Source organism: Podarcis muralis, chromosome 15 (assembly GCF_964188315.1).
Source record: "Podarcis muralis chromosome 15, rPodMur119.hap1.1, whole genome shotgun sequence".
In the NCBI taxonomy this organism is placed as follows: Eukaryota; Metazoa; Chordata; class Lepidosauria; order Squamata; family Lacertidae; genus Podarcis; species Podarcis muralis.
In genome coordinates this window covers 25,272,774-25,291,457 of record NC_135669.1, presented here as the reverse complement: position 1 = coordinate 25,291,457, position 18,684 = coordinate 25,272,774, and the positions used below count along the sequence as shown (strand labels likewise).

The 18,684-nt window shown below is 46.4% G+C and overlaps 1 protein-coding gene across 3 annotated transcripts in view; it reads right to left on the bottom strand.

Moving 5' to 3' along the window:
- Positions 1-18,684, bottom strand: part of IGSF9B (immunoglobulin superfamily member 9B) — a 137,870-nt gene that overhangs the window by 33,053 nt on the left and 86,133 nt on the right. The window contains exons 11-19 of one of the 3 annotated variants that reach the window (XM_028708933.2): positions 18,499-18,649; positions 13,582-13,705; positions 7,925-8,100; positions 7,123-7,349; positions 5,805-5,889; positions 4,868-5,029; positions 3,307-3,352; positions 1,210-2,841; positions 366-688 (exon numbers count right to left, since the gene is read on the bottom strand). In XM_028708933.2, coding sequence (XP_028564766.2) covers positions 658-688; positions 1,210-2,841; positions 3,307-3,352; positions 4,868-5,029; positions 5,805-5,889; positions 7,123-7,349; positions 7,925-8,100; positions 13,582-13,705; positions 18,499-18,649 — 2,634 coding nt within the window. In that variant the 3' untranslated portion in view covers positions 366-657. Of the gene's footprint in view, positions 1-365; positions 689-1,209; positions 2,842-3,306; positions 3,353-4,867; positions 5,030-5,804; positions 5,890-7,122; positions 7,350-7,924; positions 8,101-13,581; positions 13,706-18,498; positions 18,650-18,684 lie in introns of those variants that run through there. The other 2 variants (XM_028708928.2, XM_028708929.2) reach the window with 2 other exon arrangements.

The following is an 18,684-nucleotide window of genomic DNA, read 5'->3' as shown; positions in this document are numbered from 1 at the left end:
GTCTAACCAGCCCACCCTTTGTTCCTTGCTTGCTGTTGAGTCACTTCTCCCTCCTGATCCAAATTGATCTACACATGTTTCCATCAAGCCATTTGGGCGGGGGGCAGGGTACCACCACTCATTTCCACAACGCTGGGGGATCAAGAGAGGGGGCAAGGGGAGTCAAACTCCACTACATGGAGAACAAAAAAATTGTTTCAACAAAGACAAAAGGATGGAAGGAGAACGCACCTACAGTTAGTGTGAAAGACAGAGGTGTGGGGAGGAGAAGGAAGAAACGGAAAGAAAGAGAAGACGCTTTGCCTGGTGCAACCCTGGTACCTGGAAAACCAGCTGCTGGAGGTAATTGGCCAGCTGCAATCCCTTGCATGGACAGGATCCGAGGGTGCTGGCGGCTTCCTGATTTGACTTCTGTGTGTTTGGGGTAGATTTTGACTTTTTAAATTTTTTGGTCCTCTCCTTACAAGCTGTTCATGTGGCTAATGTCTTTGTTTCTCTCGCCTCGCCCAAGTCTTGTGGGTGGGGCTGCAGCACCCCTTTTGGAGATGTTGTGGAAAAAGGCGGCTTGTGCGGCCATGTTTCGTTCATGGAAGATGACAAACCCTCTCGGGGGGTAAAAGAAGGATGTGAAGAAGGCAAAGAGCGGGCCTCAAGGCCTTAATGTCCCAGGAAAGTAAACAGCCAGGAACTAGAAGAGGAAAATACTGGTAATATCTGGGGCTCGCTGACCCAGTTGCAAAGCGAAAAGAAACACCACCTGAACCTACAGTTTTTAGACATTTGGACACCCTCTTCATTTCATCCCGGCACGTGACTCCCAAACAAAAATGAAAGCTTCAATATTTTTATTTCTTGTGATGGGGGAGGAAAAGGGAGAGCCCTTGAGCTAACCAACAGTACACAATTCCCAACAGTCCCAAAGGCCAGGGACCCTATGGATCTAATCGCCCATGCTGAGGGGGTAATGGATATTGGCAGGGGGTGGCCCAACACTGCAAAACTTGACTGGGGAAGGGAGGGGGAAAATAATACTAGAAATCCCAGCTGGAGGCCATCTCCAAAAAAGTTGCTGCAGCGTGCCTCGACATGGATTCAGGTGATGGTGGCAGGGGAAGAAGTTGTGGGGAAGGGATGGGAGCAGGTGAGGCGGGGAGGGAGAGAGAGGCTGGGGGGAGGGGAAGCAGGCAATGTCCACACACACACACTTACCCCGAACTGGTTGTCGGTGTTGGCTCCGGCCTAAGAATGTCCTCCCCTCCCCTCCTTGGAGAGGGGATTTGTCCGAAGACGTCTATGGGCTCCACGGGCAGGGAAGGGCACTGAGGGGGGGGATAGCCGGTGGCCAGAGAAGTGAAAGCCATGGCTGGCCGGAAGCTGGGGCTTCCTCCCCGGCTGCTCTGAGCAGGGGATCCTGTTGACGGGGTGGACTTGCGGGAGAAGCTGACGGCCGCCGGAGGCTGCAGAGTGATCTCAGACATCTCCGCCTGGTGGATGAGGCCCGGCCGTGGCCTGGCCCGCGCTGTCAGCTCTGGGGAGCTGGTGCGGGAGCTGAGGGGGCTCTGGGTCAGGGGGGAAAGCCTCGAAGGTTGTAGCACCACCTGATGTAAACTGGGCTCAGCCCTCCTGGCTTGCCGGGGGCTGGGCCGAGGTCTGGGTTGGGGGTCGTACCACCTGGTGTCCAGGCCAAATGTGCTTGTGCCGCTGTGGCTGACTGACTCGGACGGCCCATGGTAAGGCAACACAGGTATGCCCATGCCTTGACTGGTGTGTCTTAGCTGCCCTTGACTCGCCATTGGTTGCATAGGTTTGTCCTGCCATTTGGCGGTGGTGGGCATGGAAGGTTGGCTTCTGCTTGGCGACTTGCCAGTCCAGCTCTTTGGTGCCTCCAGGGCCAGGATGCCAGGGTAGGATGTGGGGACCTGGAGCGAGGAAGGTGGTGGTCCCCTAGGAAGACTGGCCTTTGGCTGCAGGCTCTCGGCCATTTCGCACTGGTGGAGCTGGTGGGGGAACATGATGGGCGACGATTCCAGGCCGCTGAAAGGGAACTCGGCCCTGCCCCATGGCTCGGGGGACCGGCCCCCCGTCGGAGTCTGGGTCAGGGGCAGCGTGCTGTTGGAGGCGTTCTCTCCGTTCTCCTCAGGGATGGTGGCATGACCAAAAGGCCCCTCTGGGTGCAGAGGAGGGGAGGACATGACAGAACTGAGGGGGCTGACCTCCGGCATGTAGAAAGGCGGAGGGTCCATCTCGCCGGGGCTGCTGCTGCTGAGGTAACCGTAATACGGGCCGTGGTGGAATGGCCTGGGGGCAGGAGGCCTGGCCTGGCCAGTGGCTTGGAGGCGGCTCTCCATGGTGCCCGTCCCCTCCAGGCCCCGGTGAAACCTTGGGCTGTATGCTGGTGGCTGAAGGTAAGACTCCTGGCTGGAGGAGAGAGGCGTCAGCTGGGACTTGAGGGCTGTCACAGAGGCAGGCATCACAGGGTCGTCATTCTCTTCATCGGACTGGCGGAACTCCGGGTACATGTCCGTCTCCTCCACAAAGGGGAAGCCCTCTATTCTGCGGGTCTTGAGGGAGGGCTCCATCTCCGAAGGATCCATGACAAAACGGCCGTCTGGCCCGCGGCTGATGAGTTCGATGGGGGTGGTCGCCTCAGCTTCTGCCTCAGCCTTGGAAACACTGTACTTTTTGCTGCTGATGGCTCGCTTGGTCTTCTTGTAAAGGGAGAGCTCCTTCTCCTTGCTGGGGCTAAGCATCCGCTTGCCAGGTGGGCCCTGGTCATCGGAAGATTCGGAGGGGGGACGGAGCGTCCGGATGCTCTCGGGGCTCACTTTTCCAGAGGACAACCTGTGCCATAGAAAAGAGGGGGGGGCATAATTTTAATAATGGATCACAGAGGAGACCAACGCCTGCTTAATACCACAGTTTGAATAAAAGGATGTATGAGCACTGTATAACATAAACCCCTTAACTGGATGTAAAATGAATAAGCAGAAGTTAGGGTGGGACATCATTATTAATATTACTTCTCCTTTGCAAAGGCCACATTCATGTCATACGTTTAAAACACCACAGTACCACTTTAAACAATCATGGCTTCCCCCAAATAATTCTGGGAGATGAAGCTTGTTAAGGGTGCTGAGCGTTGTTAGGAAACCCTTCTATTCCTACATTCCTCAGGGTGGTTTAACCATTTAATCCATCTTCCCAGGGAACTCTGGGAAGTGTAACTCTCAAGGGGAATGGCTGCTTTTAACTGATGATTTCATAGATTTTCTTCTGCTTTCCCCCCCCCAACACACAGATACTTACGGAGACTCTAAACTCTTCCTGCAATGGGTTATTGAGAGAGGAGGGTCTGGAAAATATAAAGGGGGTGTGGGAGAAATAATTAAAAGAGTTGAAAGGATAACATTGAATGAAGCACCCTATGTCTTACTTTTCCAACAATGAAAAACAGAACAAGAAGCTCACCCTTGCAGCCAATGTAAGCTGGGTATCCCCACTATTACAGGATGTTTACAACATTAAATGTTTCTCCACATGACCAGATGCTGCTGCACATATCATCATCATCATCATCTATTAATTTATACACTGCTTACATGTCAAAATGGTTTCTAAGCACTTTACCAGTATAACATCAATTATAAAACACACACACACACATGCAATATATGCAATAAAGGAATTCCATAAAAAACATTAAAAACATCCATCATTAAAATACACAAGAAAAAAAGCTCATTAAAAATATTATTTAAACAAAACACAAAGTTCAAGTTCCGGGAAATGCTTGCCTGCACAGGTTTGTCTACAGAAGCCAGTGGAATGCCAATACGATATGGCCTCTTGTATTTCAGCAGGGAGAGCATGCCCTAACACTGCATATCAGTGTTTTATAGTAGCACTGCATATAAAACTAGCACATCAGGGAGAAGGCCAACTTCTTTTTTCCAGACATCAAATGCTTTGTGGTATTATTATTAAACGTTTGGTCATGCGACACCCCACCCCATGATACAACCTGACACTGTGGAAACAGGTTAGCTCTTTGAGGCCTTATCATCATATCTAGTGATTATATCCAATGTCAGTCATACATTTAATAGACCCATTGAAATGAAGGGCCATGACTAACTTAAGCACATTAGTTTTAACGGGACTACTCTTATTATTATTATTATTATTATTATTATTATTATTATTATTATTACTACTACAATTTATTAACCATACTTTGCCATAAGGTCCCAGGATAGGATACAACAATTAAAACACAATGCATTAATATTAAAACACAGTATTACACAACTTAGCTGGATACCAAAGTAGGCAAGTGGGGGTGTAGAGAGACATTTTAAGACCACATTCACACCATCCATTTACTGCACTGATATACCACTTTAAACAGTCATGGCTTCCCCCAAAGAATTCTGGGAGTTAGTTTGTCCAGGGTGCTGAGAGTTGTTAGGAGGCCCTTATTCCCTGCCCAGAGCTACCAGTCCCAGAATGGCTTAACTATCAATTCCTCCTCACAGAAAACCCTGGAAATTGTAGCTCTGTGAGGGGAATGGGGGCCTCCTAACAATGTTTAGAACTTTAACCAACTGCACCTTCCAGAATTCTTTCGGGAAAGCCATACGTGTTTAAAGTAGTATCATGGTGCTTTAAGTGGATGGTGCAAATGCAGCCTAAGTTTGGTGGAGGAGAAATAGTTTGAACACATATTCTGTGCCTAGGAAAGCAAGTGTCTTGGATTGCAGCATGTTTATCCCAGAACTATTTCCTCAAGATTTCTGAGTATAAGGCTGTCTTGACGCCTAGGTGATTATTGCCTTAATTTTCCAGGAAATGCAAGGTACAGACTCACCTTTTTTGCGCTTAAGTTTCCGTTTGCGTTGCTTGTTGACGAAGCAGGCAGCTAGAGTGCTGAATAGGATGGCAGCCGCGAGGAAGCAAATGGTGGCAACTATTCCAGCCAGCACAGGCCGGGCCAAGCCTTCATCAGTCAGCTCTGGCTGTGGAAATATGTCTGGGAGAGACAGAGAATAGGGGAGCCTCTTAAGACATGGCTACAGGCACTTGTTCTGCAGGGAGACCGTCAGAGTAAGAATAAACAAGTGGAATTACTTCCATCATCTCTTCACCACACACATTTGAGGAGATTTCATTGGGAAATGGTTGATGCTGCCATGCTGTGGTAGGCAGTTTTGAAGAGGTTTGGACAACAGTCAACATCTCAAACACATCTCCATGTGGGGGGAAAAACAAGGCTTCTGGCACCTTGAACATGTAACAGGTCTGTTATGGCCCTCTACAAGTTGTTAAACTACATCTCCCATTAGCCCCAGCCAGCATGGCCAATGGTCAGGGATGGTGGGAGGAATGGCCCAACAAGTTCTGGAGAACCACAAGCCAGGAGCACTTCTAGTCCAGCATCCTGTTCTCACAGTGGCCAACTAGATGCCCAAGGGAAAGACATAAGCAGGATCCAAGCAAAATAACACTCTCCCCTCCTCAGAAGCATTACTGCCTCCAATAGTGGAGGCAGAGCATGGCCATTGTGGCCAGTAGCCATTGATAGTCTTACCCTCCTCTATGTATCACTCAGATTTATGCATTAAATAATTTGGCAGGAAAACAAAACTGAGTTCAAATTCTTCATCTGGCAGAGAGGGCCAGGACAATTCCTCAGTTCTGAGGCCATTCTCAAGAAGGACCCATTCCTTGTGATGATCTTGCCCATCCGCAGATTAGGTTTGACTGGTGAAAAAGCTTAATGGAAGGTGGAGAAAGCACTTCCTTACCTGTGCTGGATACGCCGGCAATGTTGCTGGGTTCACTGATGAGGTCTTGCATGACAGCCAGAACTCTGAACTCATACCATGTGTCCTACGGTATGAAATATGTGCATTATCAAACATTGCCTGACAACCAATGCTGACATTTGTCATGAAAAATGAATGCTGCCACAAACTGTGGTCGACAGTAGGACTCAGTTTTTAATTGGAAACAATATATTTTCCCAGTGGTGGCAAAGGAATTGGCATTATACATGCAGGGAGAGTAGCCACTTTTAGTATCTAGAGTCATTAGGTTGCAACACTTGTAGTTAAGTCAGAAAACAGAGTATTCTAGGGTCTCCGAAGAGATAGTGAGTGTAGCAATTAAGCCCCCAAAATGTATTTAGTGGGTTTCCTTAGGGACCATTTAACACCAAACATATATACACACATATCACTTGATTACCTAACACTTGCTTCGTAAAACTGAATTCACAATACCATTTATACCCCACCTGTCCACAGTCAAAAGGGCCGTCCAGGTGGCTTATACTGGTAAAAATATATAACATAAAATTAAACATAATAAAAGAGAACAGAGAGAATTATTATTATTTTAAAAATGGAGCACAGAGGATTACTAATGCATTGGTTCCACTTCAGAAGCAAGACCAGGTAATTTGCAAGTCCCAAATCCAGGGAGAAATTTTGATATACATAATTTTTAAAATGGAATTTGGATGGGAATTTCAGAAGCATCTCTAGTCCGGAGAGATGGATAGTATGTCAACCACTCTTCTCAAATGAAAGAGCAGTGTGTTAGAAATTTGCATCATTAGGGCATCATTTCTGGTGCTCCAAAGGCCTATATGCCAAGGAACCCTTTGCAGTCTTCTGTAGAACCTCTTCTACAGAAGATTGGGGGCTATGCTCTAGGATAATGTTCTTCAACCTTCAATCCTCAAATATTGTTGGACTTCAACTCCTATCATCCCTGACACTTGGCTAAGCTGGCTGAGGATGATGGGCGATGTAGTCCAACAACATCTGGAGACCCAACCTTGAAGAACACTGTTCTGGAATGTACAGACAAGCTCATATTCAGTGCTGCTCAGGCTTCCTGGAACCTCATTTTGTTCCTCAGAGAGCAGCCTGGAACATACCCAACACTCCTCTGTGGCAGAACATTGCAAGGAAAGATAAACAGTTTGGGAGACAAATTGTCTTTCAGGGAAGCTTGTTGTTTATTACTAGCCTTCTTATTAAGCTCACACACTTAATTCACTCCAAGATTTCCCAGAAAGACCACCACACTGTAAGGTTCAATCTGTCATCCACTTACCTGAGTCAAATCCTTTGCAAAGAAGTCACTGTCACTCCCCAAGATGGCATCATCTAAAATCTCCCATCTTTCTCCAACCCGAAACTCCATAATATAACGGTCAATCGGAAAGCTATGATTGGCTGGGGGAAGCCATGACAAAAGGACTCCTTGCTGCGTCCGATTGGCTGTTAGGCACCTTGGTGGAGTAACCAGCACCAGGGGTTCTGGAGTTGTGACAGGGAATGCTGAAGATAAAAAAAAAATGTTGGGATAGAAGGGGAAGGGAAAAGAAATATTTTTAAAACAGACGCAAGAAACCTATGGGGGCGGTGATGGGTCTTGTGTTTTACACTGGAATTGTGGCACATTTGCCAAAGTGTTTGACCACTTCTGCTTTAAAAGCTCTGCCATTTCACCCTTACTGTCCCTTATGCCCAGAATGTTTTCCTCAGAATACCTGCTTGATGCCACCTACCCTGTTGCCCCTTAACTGCTTCCTCAAAGCTCTGCTCTTCCATGACACCTTTGGCTCAACCTTTTACTTTTACTGAGAGTAAGCACAGCACTAAATTTCCATGTGCCTCCCCCCCCCTTTCTTAAGATGTCATCACCAAATTCTGCTTGGCAGTTCCTGAGCTCAATGAGAAGGTTTTTGTCTATGCTTGGATGCAATTAGACACCATTTTGAACCGTTTGGAGAACCCTTGAAAGCTTTCTGGTTTCTTAAAATTCCAGAATAACACTGGGTACGACGCTGCTAGTAATTCATTCTTTCGGTTTATGGAACCTTGAGTCATCAAGGTCCTCTTCTGAGTCTCACCTAAAGTATTCACAGTGACCACCTCACTGAAGGAGCTTGTGCCTAGCTTGTTTTGGGCCAAGACACTGAACTGGTAGGCAGTCTCCGGTTCTAGATTATCCATGAGGAACCAACTGGGCCCAGTTGGCACTGGGAAAGAGAGCCAGTCATGAGGTCCAAATTGTGCCCGCTTCATCCTGGCAAGATAGAAGAAAGACAATCGAAGGGGCGGGTTCTTTAGAGGGAAGAAATCAAAGAGAAAAAAGAGAACAAGAGAGAGAAAAGAAAAGTGTAGAAAGAGGAAAAAAGAGAGAGATAATTCCTTAATGAACAATGGAGCTACTTGGGGTTGGATCCAATGACACCCAGGACTCTGCTAAATACAAAATTCTGCACCAACATGACTCACATTTCATGGCAAGGAATGCTTGGTTCTGCGGCCAGACTCAATCCAGCACATTTGCATTATCACTCCAGATTTGCATTATTTATTTTGCTCCTGCTAGTTACATGGGAGGGGGAAATGAGACCTGAACCCCACACCCTCTGGCTTCCCACAGATCTTATTCAGAGACTCCCCTGATTCCTGCAAATGCAGCAGGTGTTGCCCACAAGCTTTCAAACCTGTTTTTAACCATCATATGGGCTAGAAACCTGATTGTTGATTTTAATGAAGGGTGACACATCTAAGAAGTTGAATTCTGCACCCAACACTTAATGTAATGAGTTTCTTCTCTCACTCTCTTCACACACATACATACACACACACACACACACACACACACACACACACACACTCCTGCAATTTTGTACCACTAAGGTCTGTGTGCAAGTTTCTAAAGGCTTGGTCTGTTTCCACTGCAGCAAAAGAGGAGGGAGATGTAAATTGGTTTTTTGCTTGCCACTCTAAACCTGGGTACAGATCTTTCCATCCAATCGGATGTAAACTAATGAAATGATGACAGCCCCCAACAGTACAATGATAATCGGAAATGATATGTTTTCATCCAGCCATCCTGCACCCATGGGTCTCTTACCGCATCAGCCCTGATTATTTGTCACGGCAAATCTAAACATTAATTACTGACGGCCCTCTCCATGGCACACGGTGCTAGCTCTGCTAACGGATAAGCAGGTGGGAGGCTAGGCTGACTCATACGTCATCAGCAGGACTGCCAAATTAATGCCAGCGCCAAATGCTGCCTTCAGGCTAGGCTCACCTGAGCAGCACCTCCCATGAGGACCACGGCCAAGAAATGATTTCATTCACTCTGGTCGCATTCCAGACCCTGCTGATGCCAACGGAACGGAAAGCAGAGCATTGAAAGAAGGCAACGGGGATTGCCCAGGGCTGTCCCTAACATAAGGAAGAGTGAGGCAGTCACTGCAGGCAGCAGATGCTGAGGAGTGAGGATTGGGTAGGGCTGTTTGCACCATATGGCCAGGTTTGCACCCCCTAAGTGAGCCTGCTGTCCTTCAGGGCAGTGGAGGTTGCTGTTTGGCATTGAGATAAGATTCCACTGCTAATCTGGTCAGCTTCTGTACATGAACCTGAGGGAGCCACAATCTTTGCCCTTTGCCTCAAGGAACAAAATGGGGTTGGCCCATTGAATTGACAATTCTCCTTTGCACCACTAATCCTATGTAATGTTTCCACCGAGAGCATCTGCTTCTGCAGAAACAAAGCTGCTGGCGGAAGTAGGTGCAAGTATGTGATTAAAGTGAAACCAGAGCAAGATCCAGGCAGCCCAATAAAAGCCTAGACAATGGGACCATCTGGACAGCAGCCCATAGGGCAAAGCCAACAGTGCCTGTCAGGATCCCTCCAACCAGAGTTCAACCAGAGCCTTTCCAAGGAACAATTTGGGAAGACGTGGGTCCCTTTTAGGTCCGAGCAGCTTCAGTCTGTCTTGCTCTGCCCCTCTTCACAGTGACTGGTCCCTGTCTTTTCCTGTTCCTCTGTAACATCTCCTGTAGGCAAGCTTTGCCTTTGCAGCAAAGCACCTGCTACATGCAGGAACTCTGATCCTTACCCTGCTCTGCTGATCTGACTCTGCTACCTCCTCCATTCCTTTTTAATGTTATGCAACAGAAGATGCCAACACAACAGTGGTGCTAGTGGGAACTCTCTGTGCAATACATTGCACCACTTGTCATACAACAAAATTACCAGCAACCTGCTCATGCATTCTCTTGAGCGACAACTTTCCGCTGGGGCAAAACATTTCAAGGGTGCAACAAGTATACCACTAAGTGACTTTAATTGAGCACGACTTTGGATTACAACCCATAGACAACAGTGGAAGTGGATAAGGCCCTATGGAGCAGGCAGGCAACCTCAAACTGCATGAGGCCCTCCCACTAACATCAATAAAGCCCTCTGCAAGCAAGCAGTTCAGACCTCTGGCAGATCCTGGCAGACTGTTGGATGGGGAGAAAGGAGGCAAGGGTAGAGAGAAAAAGGAGGTAGTCTCCTTTTTGCTTTTGCCCCACTGCAGGCTTCATATCTGCTTACAGTTGGCAGACTCTCTCTGATAGATTACCCCTGTTGGAATGCAACCATAGACCGAGAAAATGTTCTCATTTCTTGCCCTAAAGGGAAGATCCAGCTGCTTCAAGCTGCACCACATACACCAAAAAAACACCAAACCCAACTGCAATTCACTTGGGGAGAATAAATGAATAAGAGTCCAGCAGGAAAGAGAATCCCAGGATGTAAATTAAAAGGGGAGGGAGAATTTAGCATGGCACCAATAAGTAGCTCCAGTGGGTAATAAATTGCAACTCTTTGCTAAAGATGGAAGCAAACAACCCCTTAAGGCAGTGACTTTGAAACCATGTCCTGGAGCACTCTGGGCTTCCCCAAAGCTCAGTTAGTTAGGAGGGTGGGAATCAATAATGGTGAAAGACAGCTCGTCTGTCATTTGCAATCTCCCCCTGCAATGCCAGATGTTGGAAGGGCACTGGGTTGTGCTCAGTTTTAGGTTGTGCTCAGTTCATGCAGGGCCATAAGGAGGCTCAACAGATGCAACCAGGGACCTGCATGAAATAAGCATGCCCCAGAATCCTCTGCGAGGGCACCGGGATCCCTGTAAAAGAAATGCAGGGCTTCTTCAGCAGGTGAGTCAGCATGGAACAGGTTCCCTGTAGAGGGGGAAAAATGTTTATCATTTATTTATTACATTTAGATCCCACCTTTCCTCCAAAGAGCTCAAGATGATGGACATAGCTCTCCCCACCTCCTCATTTTATCCTCCCAACAACCCTCTGAGGTAGGCTAGGCTAAGAGACAGTGACTGCTCCCCACCCCAGGGTCACACAGTAGCAAGTGTCATGGCTGAGTAGGGGATTTGAACCCTGGACTCCCAGATCCTAGTCTAACCCTCTAGCCATTACATGCTACTCTTTGCCTTGGGAACCTTCCAAAAACGGAAGCGTCTTGTATCGACAGAGCTGGCTTAATGCAGAAGCATCTGCCACAGATGCCTATGCTCCTTTCCCGCACCCCTGGGGACTCCTTGCACAGACCCAAGCCAAAGAAAATTAACCTATTTTGTTTTAAAGGTTCTGAAAATATCCCTGTTTCTCAACAATGTGATGGGGTAAAAATTGCCAGGACAGCTGACAGCAATCTGGCTGTTCCCCTCCAAGGTGAGACACAGCTCACAGAGTGAAGATGGTTTAATCGTTTCTTTGCGATGATATTTTAATCACAGAGGCAGCTGCATAAATTTTGTACTCTAAGCCTATTCCCTTGATTGATCTGTGTTCCTCCACCCCCCACAACACCCTTTTCCTTTATCCCACTCCTATCTCCCATCTCTCCTTCCTTCCTTCCTTCCTTCCTTCCTTCCTTCCTTCCCTCGTTTTGTTTCTTTACATAATCATATAACCCTCACTTTCACAAGTGCTACCTTTATCCTCTTCAGGAAGCCAGGTAGATTTTATGATGGGGAAGCACATAGCCAATCTCTGCTCCATCAGCAACCCACCATCCTCACCCCTAAGCTGGTCAGCTTGGACCATCAAGAGGAGGGAGGAGAATAAGAGGAGAAGAAAGGGTGGGGAGAAGATCCCCAAGGATTTGAGATGAGAAACACAACTGAAATGCAGGTCGCTGTCACCTCTACTTTTCCTTCAGAGTCAACAGAGTGACAGAATGTCAATCAGCTTGGAAGTCTCTTTCTGCCAAGCCGTGTGCAAGGCAATGAATTTGCTGTGCTGCAGCAACATCTGAGCACCTGCCTAATCTGGCAAAGAGCTTGAAATGGGAAGGCATGTAACTGCCTTACACCAATTTGCCCATCTAGACCAGCACAGAATGACAACAGCTTTCCAGGGCCTCAGGCAAAGAAGGGTCCTTCCCAATCACCTGCTGCTACCTGATAGTTTTGATGCAAGGGAACCTGTGGCCCTTCAGATGTTGCTGGACTACAGTTCCCACCATATCTGGCTAGTGGTCATGCTGGCTGGGGTTGACAGGGGTTGGAGTCCAATGACATCTGGAAGGCCAGAGGTACCCCACCATGGTTTTAACTGGAGATTCTGGAGATTGAACTTGAGGTCTTCCACCTGCCATGAATGCAGTTTACCCTCTGAACTATGCTCCCTTCTCTGGAATCCTGGTGCTCTCTGAGCTAGCTTGTGCTGATAGGCAATGTAGCTACTATCTGTCTACCTATCCCCCACAAGACCTGGGATATAATGATCATGAATAAAATCATGAGCTATAAGCAATTGTTGCGAGGAAAAAAAGGGTGGGGGAGAACAATATGCCACCTTGAGCTCCTTGGAGGAAAGGTGGGGTTTAAATGACAAAATAAAATAAACTATGGAATGGGAGAAACCACTCAATAGAAACTTTTAAACAAAACTGGGTGTCCTGTCCTTTGTACAGGAATCAAAATCAAACAGGAAACACTTGATGAAACCATGAATATATGACTGGCAGGTTGCATTCAACTTCATGAGACACAAGCTATGTGGTAGCAAGTGCTGTAGTTGAACTATCTGCTGCATGAAATAGGACATTATTTTATCAGTCCTGAGTTTTCCAACATTCAGCTTCATTGAGGGACCACAAATTCTCATGTGATGAGAGCGGGAGAAAAACTGTCAAAGAGCAGCTGGAGGGGGAATCAAGAGTGTGATAGCAGGGGGGACAAAGTGCCAACACCCCCTTCCCCCAATGCTGGGGTTCTGCTCCAAATGGCCCCTGCTCCCCCTTTGGCTGCTATTTGGTAAAACAAAAAGCTAAGCACACAAGGGCCAATCAAATGCTTGATGTCACCTCTGGTTTGCACCTCAGGAAGTCTGGGCCTGGTCAGTGCCCAGAAACCCACCTACAACATCTTGAGTTCCATTATGGAAACAAAGACAAGAGATAAATATATTAAACAAAGCACATGAACAGCCTCGCAGCAGTGGATATAGGCACCACTGAGAGGGGTGGAGAAAACCCTATTCTGTGCTAATCTTCCTCTTTGGAGAAGAAGTATTGGGTACACCTGACACCCTTGCTGGCTCGCTTAGAGTGATTGGCATTCAAGCACATCAGGCTAAAAACAAGCTGTTTGGGGGAACTCCAGCCTGAGAAGGGCAAGGCCCCTTCCAACTCCGAGTTCTGGCCGAGTGAGAAAGAAAAGAAGCAGAGAGCAAAGCATGCTGGGATGACTCACAGAGGGCCGTACCAAACTGAGAATGTCTGTTCATATCCACCATCATAGCCAGGCTCCCAGGAAACATTGGCAGAGGTCATGGAAACAGCGATGCGCACGTTGCCTGGGGCATGGGGGCTTGTGCCTGAAAACAGGGAAGAGGGGGAGAGAAAAAAGAATGAAACTGTTTAAGATGCCGAGAGGAAATAATTAGAAAAAAATGGTTGCACATCAAATTATAGAGTTGTTTTTTAAAACTGACATGGGAAACCTTTTTCAGCCTGAAGGCCACATTCCTGCATGGGAAATCTCCCAAGGGCCACATGTCAATGGTGGGTGTGGCCAGACAAACACCACTCTCCCTACAAGCAAGTAAGAGGTACCATCAGAACTCAAGGACATATTAGAACCAGGTAAAAGCAATAGAGGAAGGCACAGAGCATGGTCTGGGAATGTGTGGCAGAGTCCAAAGGGCTAGCTGAAGAGCCACGTTCAGTCCCTGGCCCTGAGAGTCCCTGGCTGCTGCTGCTGCTGCTGCTGCTGCTGCTACTACTACTACTACTGTTGTTGTTGTTGTTGTTGTTATCTTTGAGATCACTACTGTTTTGAGATCATTAGTATGTTTAACAATCCTTATGATAATTTAGTCGAATTTTCTAAATTTGGGTAGCCTACCCTATATTATACATTCCATTATCTTCATATTTATTATTTTCTGTCCTTATCAGGACAAAGTACCAGGGCAAAATAAAGAGAGAGCACATAGCTGTTAAGAAGCAAAGGAAGAGAGAAGTGGAAATTAAAGGGCCAAGCAACCAGGTTCAAAGCTGGCAACCTTGTTTTGGAGAGGGTGTCACCATGCAACATCAGTAATTTTGACATTATTAATTTGAGGGCAGGGGAATGCAACAGCATCAGCAGCATCCAGTGGGCAGCTTCCCTCTTTTCACAACCCTTGACAGAAACCTCTTCTGCAAATACTGCAATTGTCTTTGTCCATTGGAAGCAACACAAATCCATGGGTCACTTCATGAGAACGTGAGCAGAGCCCTCCCAGATCAGGAGAAAGGCCCATCTAGTATAGCATCCTGTTCTCACAGTGGCCAACCAGGTGACTATGAGGAGCCCACAAGCAGATTCTGAGTGCAACAGAAGTTCTCTGCACTTGTAATTCCCAGCAATGGACATTCAGAGGCCTCCAACAGTCGAAGCAGAATGTGGACACCATGACTAGTAGCCGTAGATATCGTTATTCAGTGTGGATACAGTGGTGCCTCGCAAGACGAAAAGAATCCATTCCGCAATTCTCTTCGTCTTGCGGTTTTTTCGTCTTGCGAAGCAAGCCCATTAGTGGCTTAGCGGATTAGCGCTATTAGCGGCTTAGCGGGCTTAGCGGATCAGCTGATAAGCGGCTTAGCGGCTTGGTGGATCAGCTGTTAAGCGGCTTAGCGGATCAGCTGATAAGCGGCTTAGCGATCAGCTGTTAAGCGGCTTAGCGGATCAGCTGATAAGCGGCTTAGCGATCAGCTGTTAAGCGGCTTAGCGGATCAGCTGTTAAGCGGCTTAGCGGCTTAGCGGATCAGCTGATAAGTGGCTTAGCGGCTTGGGAAAAAGGGGGGGAGGAAAAAAACCCTGCAGGAACTCGCAAGACATTTTCGTCTTGCGAAGCAAGCCCATAGGAAATTCGTTTTGCGAAGCACCTCCAAAACGGAAAACCCTTTCGTCTAGCGGGTTTTCCGTCTTGCGAGGCATTCGTCTTGCGGGGCACCACTGTATGTCTAATGCTCTTCTACAGCTGTCCAAGTTGGTGGTCATCACTATGTCTAAAATGGATACACAACCAGTCCATGCAACCTGTACTTTAGGGAGGTTCAGCTGCTCACACCATTGCATCAGTGTGGTCTGTGTGCTGCATTGGGGCCTGTGGACCTTCCAGAACCACATTATCTTTAAAAAGATACATTATTTATTATAGGTCTATGTAGACATGACTGCTCGCAAACTCCACATTATTTCTAGGTAAAATAGAGTGTGATCCAGGGAAAATTCAATATTCTAAAACCAAAGAGAACCCCTTAGTCATCAAATAATTATGAGGTTTCACAATTCTCCCTCCTCTGCATCCCCTCCACATATATGTTTGGAGGTTATATTGTCATATGAGAAGCTAGGCTTGCTCTGAGGTTGCCCCGAAACTATGGAATATCCTTCCCTAGAAATGTCTGCTAGTCTCACCCATTTGATTTTTTTCTGAACAGGGCTTTGCAGTCCACCTTCTGCTAGGAAGTGGATTGTGCCTCTACCTTTTTGCTTATCTGTAAAAGGAAAGAGGCAATGCTTTGGAATGGTGCAAATGAACCAAAGCAGTAATCAAGGAAGCACAGAGGATGTGAGTCCATAGGAAGCTGTCTTATACAGGGTCAGACCACTGGAGCTATTTAGCTCAGCATTGTCTACACTGGCTAGTGGCAGCTTTCAAACAGGGATTCTTTGCCAGCCCTACTCAGAGATGCCGGGGAATTCAACTTGAGATGTTGTGCATGCAAAGCAAATATTCTACCACTGAGCTATGGTTCTTCACCAAAATCTGAGTAATTGGGGGCCTGAATCCTGCTAGGCCCTGAAGCCATATATGTGTCTAGACTCATCATTTGCAGGTGAGAAACTTGCACCAACCTACAAGAAAGGATGCTCTTTTTCTTCCCCCTCAACCCATCTAAAGAGATAGCCAAAATAAAATTTAAAAAATAAAAAAGAATTAAAGAGCAGATTTTAGCAACAGGTTCACTGGAGCATGAAATTAAAAGGAAAAAATGATCTTCTCTTCCTGGGAACCATCTATGACTCAGACATGGCATTTGCCACAAAGATCATCCAAGAAATATGAGCCTCCCTTGACACAGAGAAGCCCATCACCTCCCTCCAATTATCCATTAGCCACTCTGCTGGCTGTAGGCTCAAGCATTTTGACTCCTAGAGCAAACAGATGGGACACTTGAAAAGTCCACACAATGAAATCATTGAAAAGAGAGGCAAAGAGAAGTTGGGGAAACAGCACTCAACCCAAAACACAGGGTGATGGATTGGCATTTTTTCATTCAAAGGTGGCAGAACAGTATTTTCTTTTATCTCAGGTCAAACTTTCAAGAAAACATGCTTCCAGATGAGGTCACTGAGATAGCACTAACAGGTGATATCTGCTGTTTTCTAAAGAAACTTATCAGATTTTCCCCAGAAATAGTAAATAAGGATTAGATGGGTGGGGATACATACTGCCAATTTAATGCCAACAACACTATGCAGATGTTGCAAAACAAAAAAGAAAAAAACCCTTGAATTCATCAGGAACCCTGATTCTAAAATAAATAAGATAAAATCATTCCTCCCTGTTTATCTATCCCCAGCACTGGATCAATTATGCATTACCTAGGAGACTTTATGAACCTGATGGTATACCACCAGACCTTGGCTAGTTGGCTCTTTTCAGTGAAACATCAGTATCTGGGAATTTTACTTGTCCTCCAGTATGGATCTAAAACTGGATATCTTCTTCATACACACAAAGGCCAGACTTTCTAAATATGGAGATCAGCCTCCGTTGCACTTCTGCTTTCTCTACATACCCTTCATTCCCAGCATGCCTTCTCCTAATCCATTCTTTTCCTATTCTGGAGACACTATCAGCTGTGTTCTATCTCAGAAGCCAGCCATGATCCAACCCTCCTCCTCAGCGGACTCTATTCCATTCTCCTTCTCGCCACCAACATTCAGACATCCTGTCCTGTTTGGTTATAACCTCTCATTAGGATTTTGTTCAACATTTCTCTTCCTACCCTTTCAATTGCAATGGTCAAGAGAGAACTGCATTCCTTATTACAGATATTTCCATCTTCCTGGATACCACCACACCTGCTCCAGGGGCGTCTTACCCATAGAGGCTAGTGGCGCAGGGCGCCAAGTTCTGAAGGGTGCCAGTTCCCAAACTGCTATAGTTCCAAGGTTTAAAAAGCACAGGCAAGACTATTTCACAACTACTGCAATTCAGTCACCACTTAAAAACAGTGCTCCAGTGGTTGAGAAAGGGGAGGGGGTCCTTATTAAAACCCACAAGGTCCCCTTCCTGACTCCTTATCATTCTCCCCCCCCCAAAAAAAAAACTGTAAAAAAATTGCACCTTTAAGGGACTGCCATGAAATGTATTTTGAGCACTGTAATTTGAGCACTGATTTACATTTCATTTTATTTTATTTTATTTTATTTTATTTTATTTTATTTTATTTATTTTATTTTATTTTATTTTATTTTATTTCAAGCCACACTATTACACATTGTTATCTGACTAATGTGTATGTAAAGGGTTAATCGCAAGAGCTTCAGAACTCTGTGATGTCATGTGCTCTGTGGCAGTTATGGCAGTTGGTACCTTTATGGCAGTTAGTTGAACAGCCTTAACAGTTAGACCAGCAGGTATGCTGTGTTGTGCTGCTGTCTGCCTCAGAGTCAGAGTTCATCTGTAACAATTTAATCTATGTAAGATGTTTTAGCAACCCATGTATCACCTACCTGCGTTGCTTTACACTATGTAAAAGCTATTTGCTCTTTAAACTTTAAAAGACCCAGGACTGTCTTCCACAAAGCTCTGCTAAATGGGAACTAGAGTCTAATTCCCACAATTCTGAACCACCATTGCACTGAAGGGGACAAGGCTACAGCACTGCTGGTTTAACAGTGCAACTGTTCATGCTGATTGGTTTTTTTTTTCTCCCCACAGCTCAGTGAGAACTATTTGCAAATGGTTGCTTCCTCAGGACCGTTATCCGCAATAGCAAATATAACATTTTTCACTCCAGGAGAAGAAAAACCACAAACATCCATGGCATTCCCCGTTTGATGCCTTGGCCATGCCCATGAACGCTTCCAATCCATTCCCATACCTACCGATGACGGTCAGATGAGTGCTAGCAGTTATGCTTGTGACTATGTTGGTAGCGACACATTCCCACTCTCCGTGGTCATCCTTACTGAGAGATCGGAACTGGAGGCTGCCACTTGGAAGGGTGTTGTGCTTGCTTCTACTGGGCTTCCCTACCTTGGTCAAACAACAGAGAAAGCACAGGGGAAAGG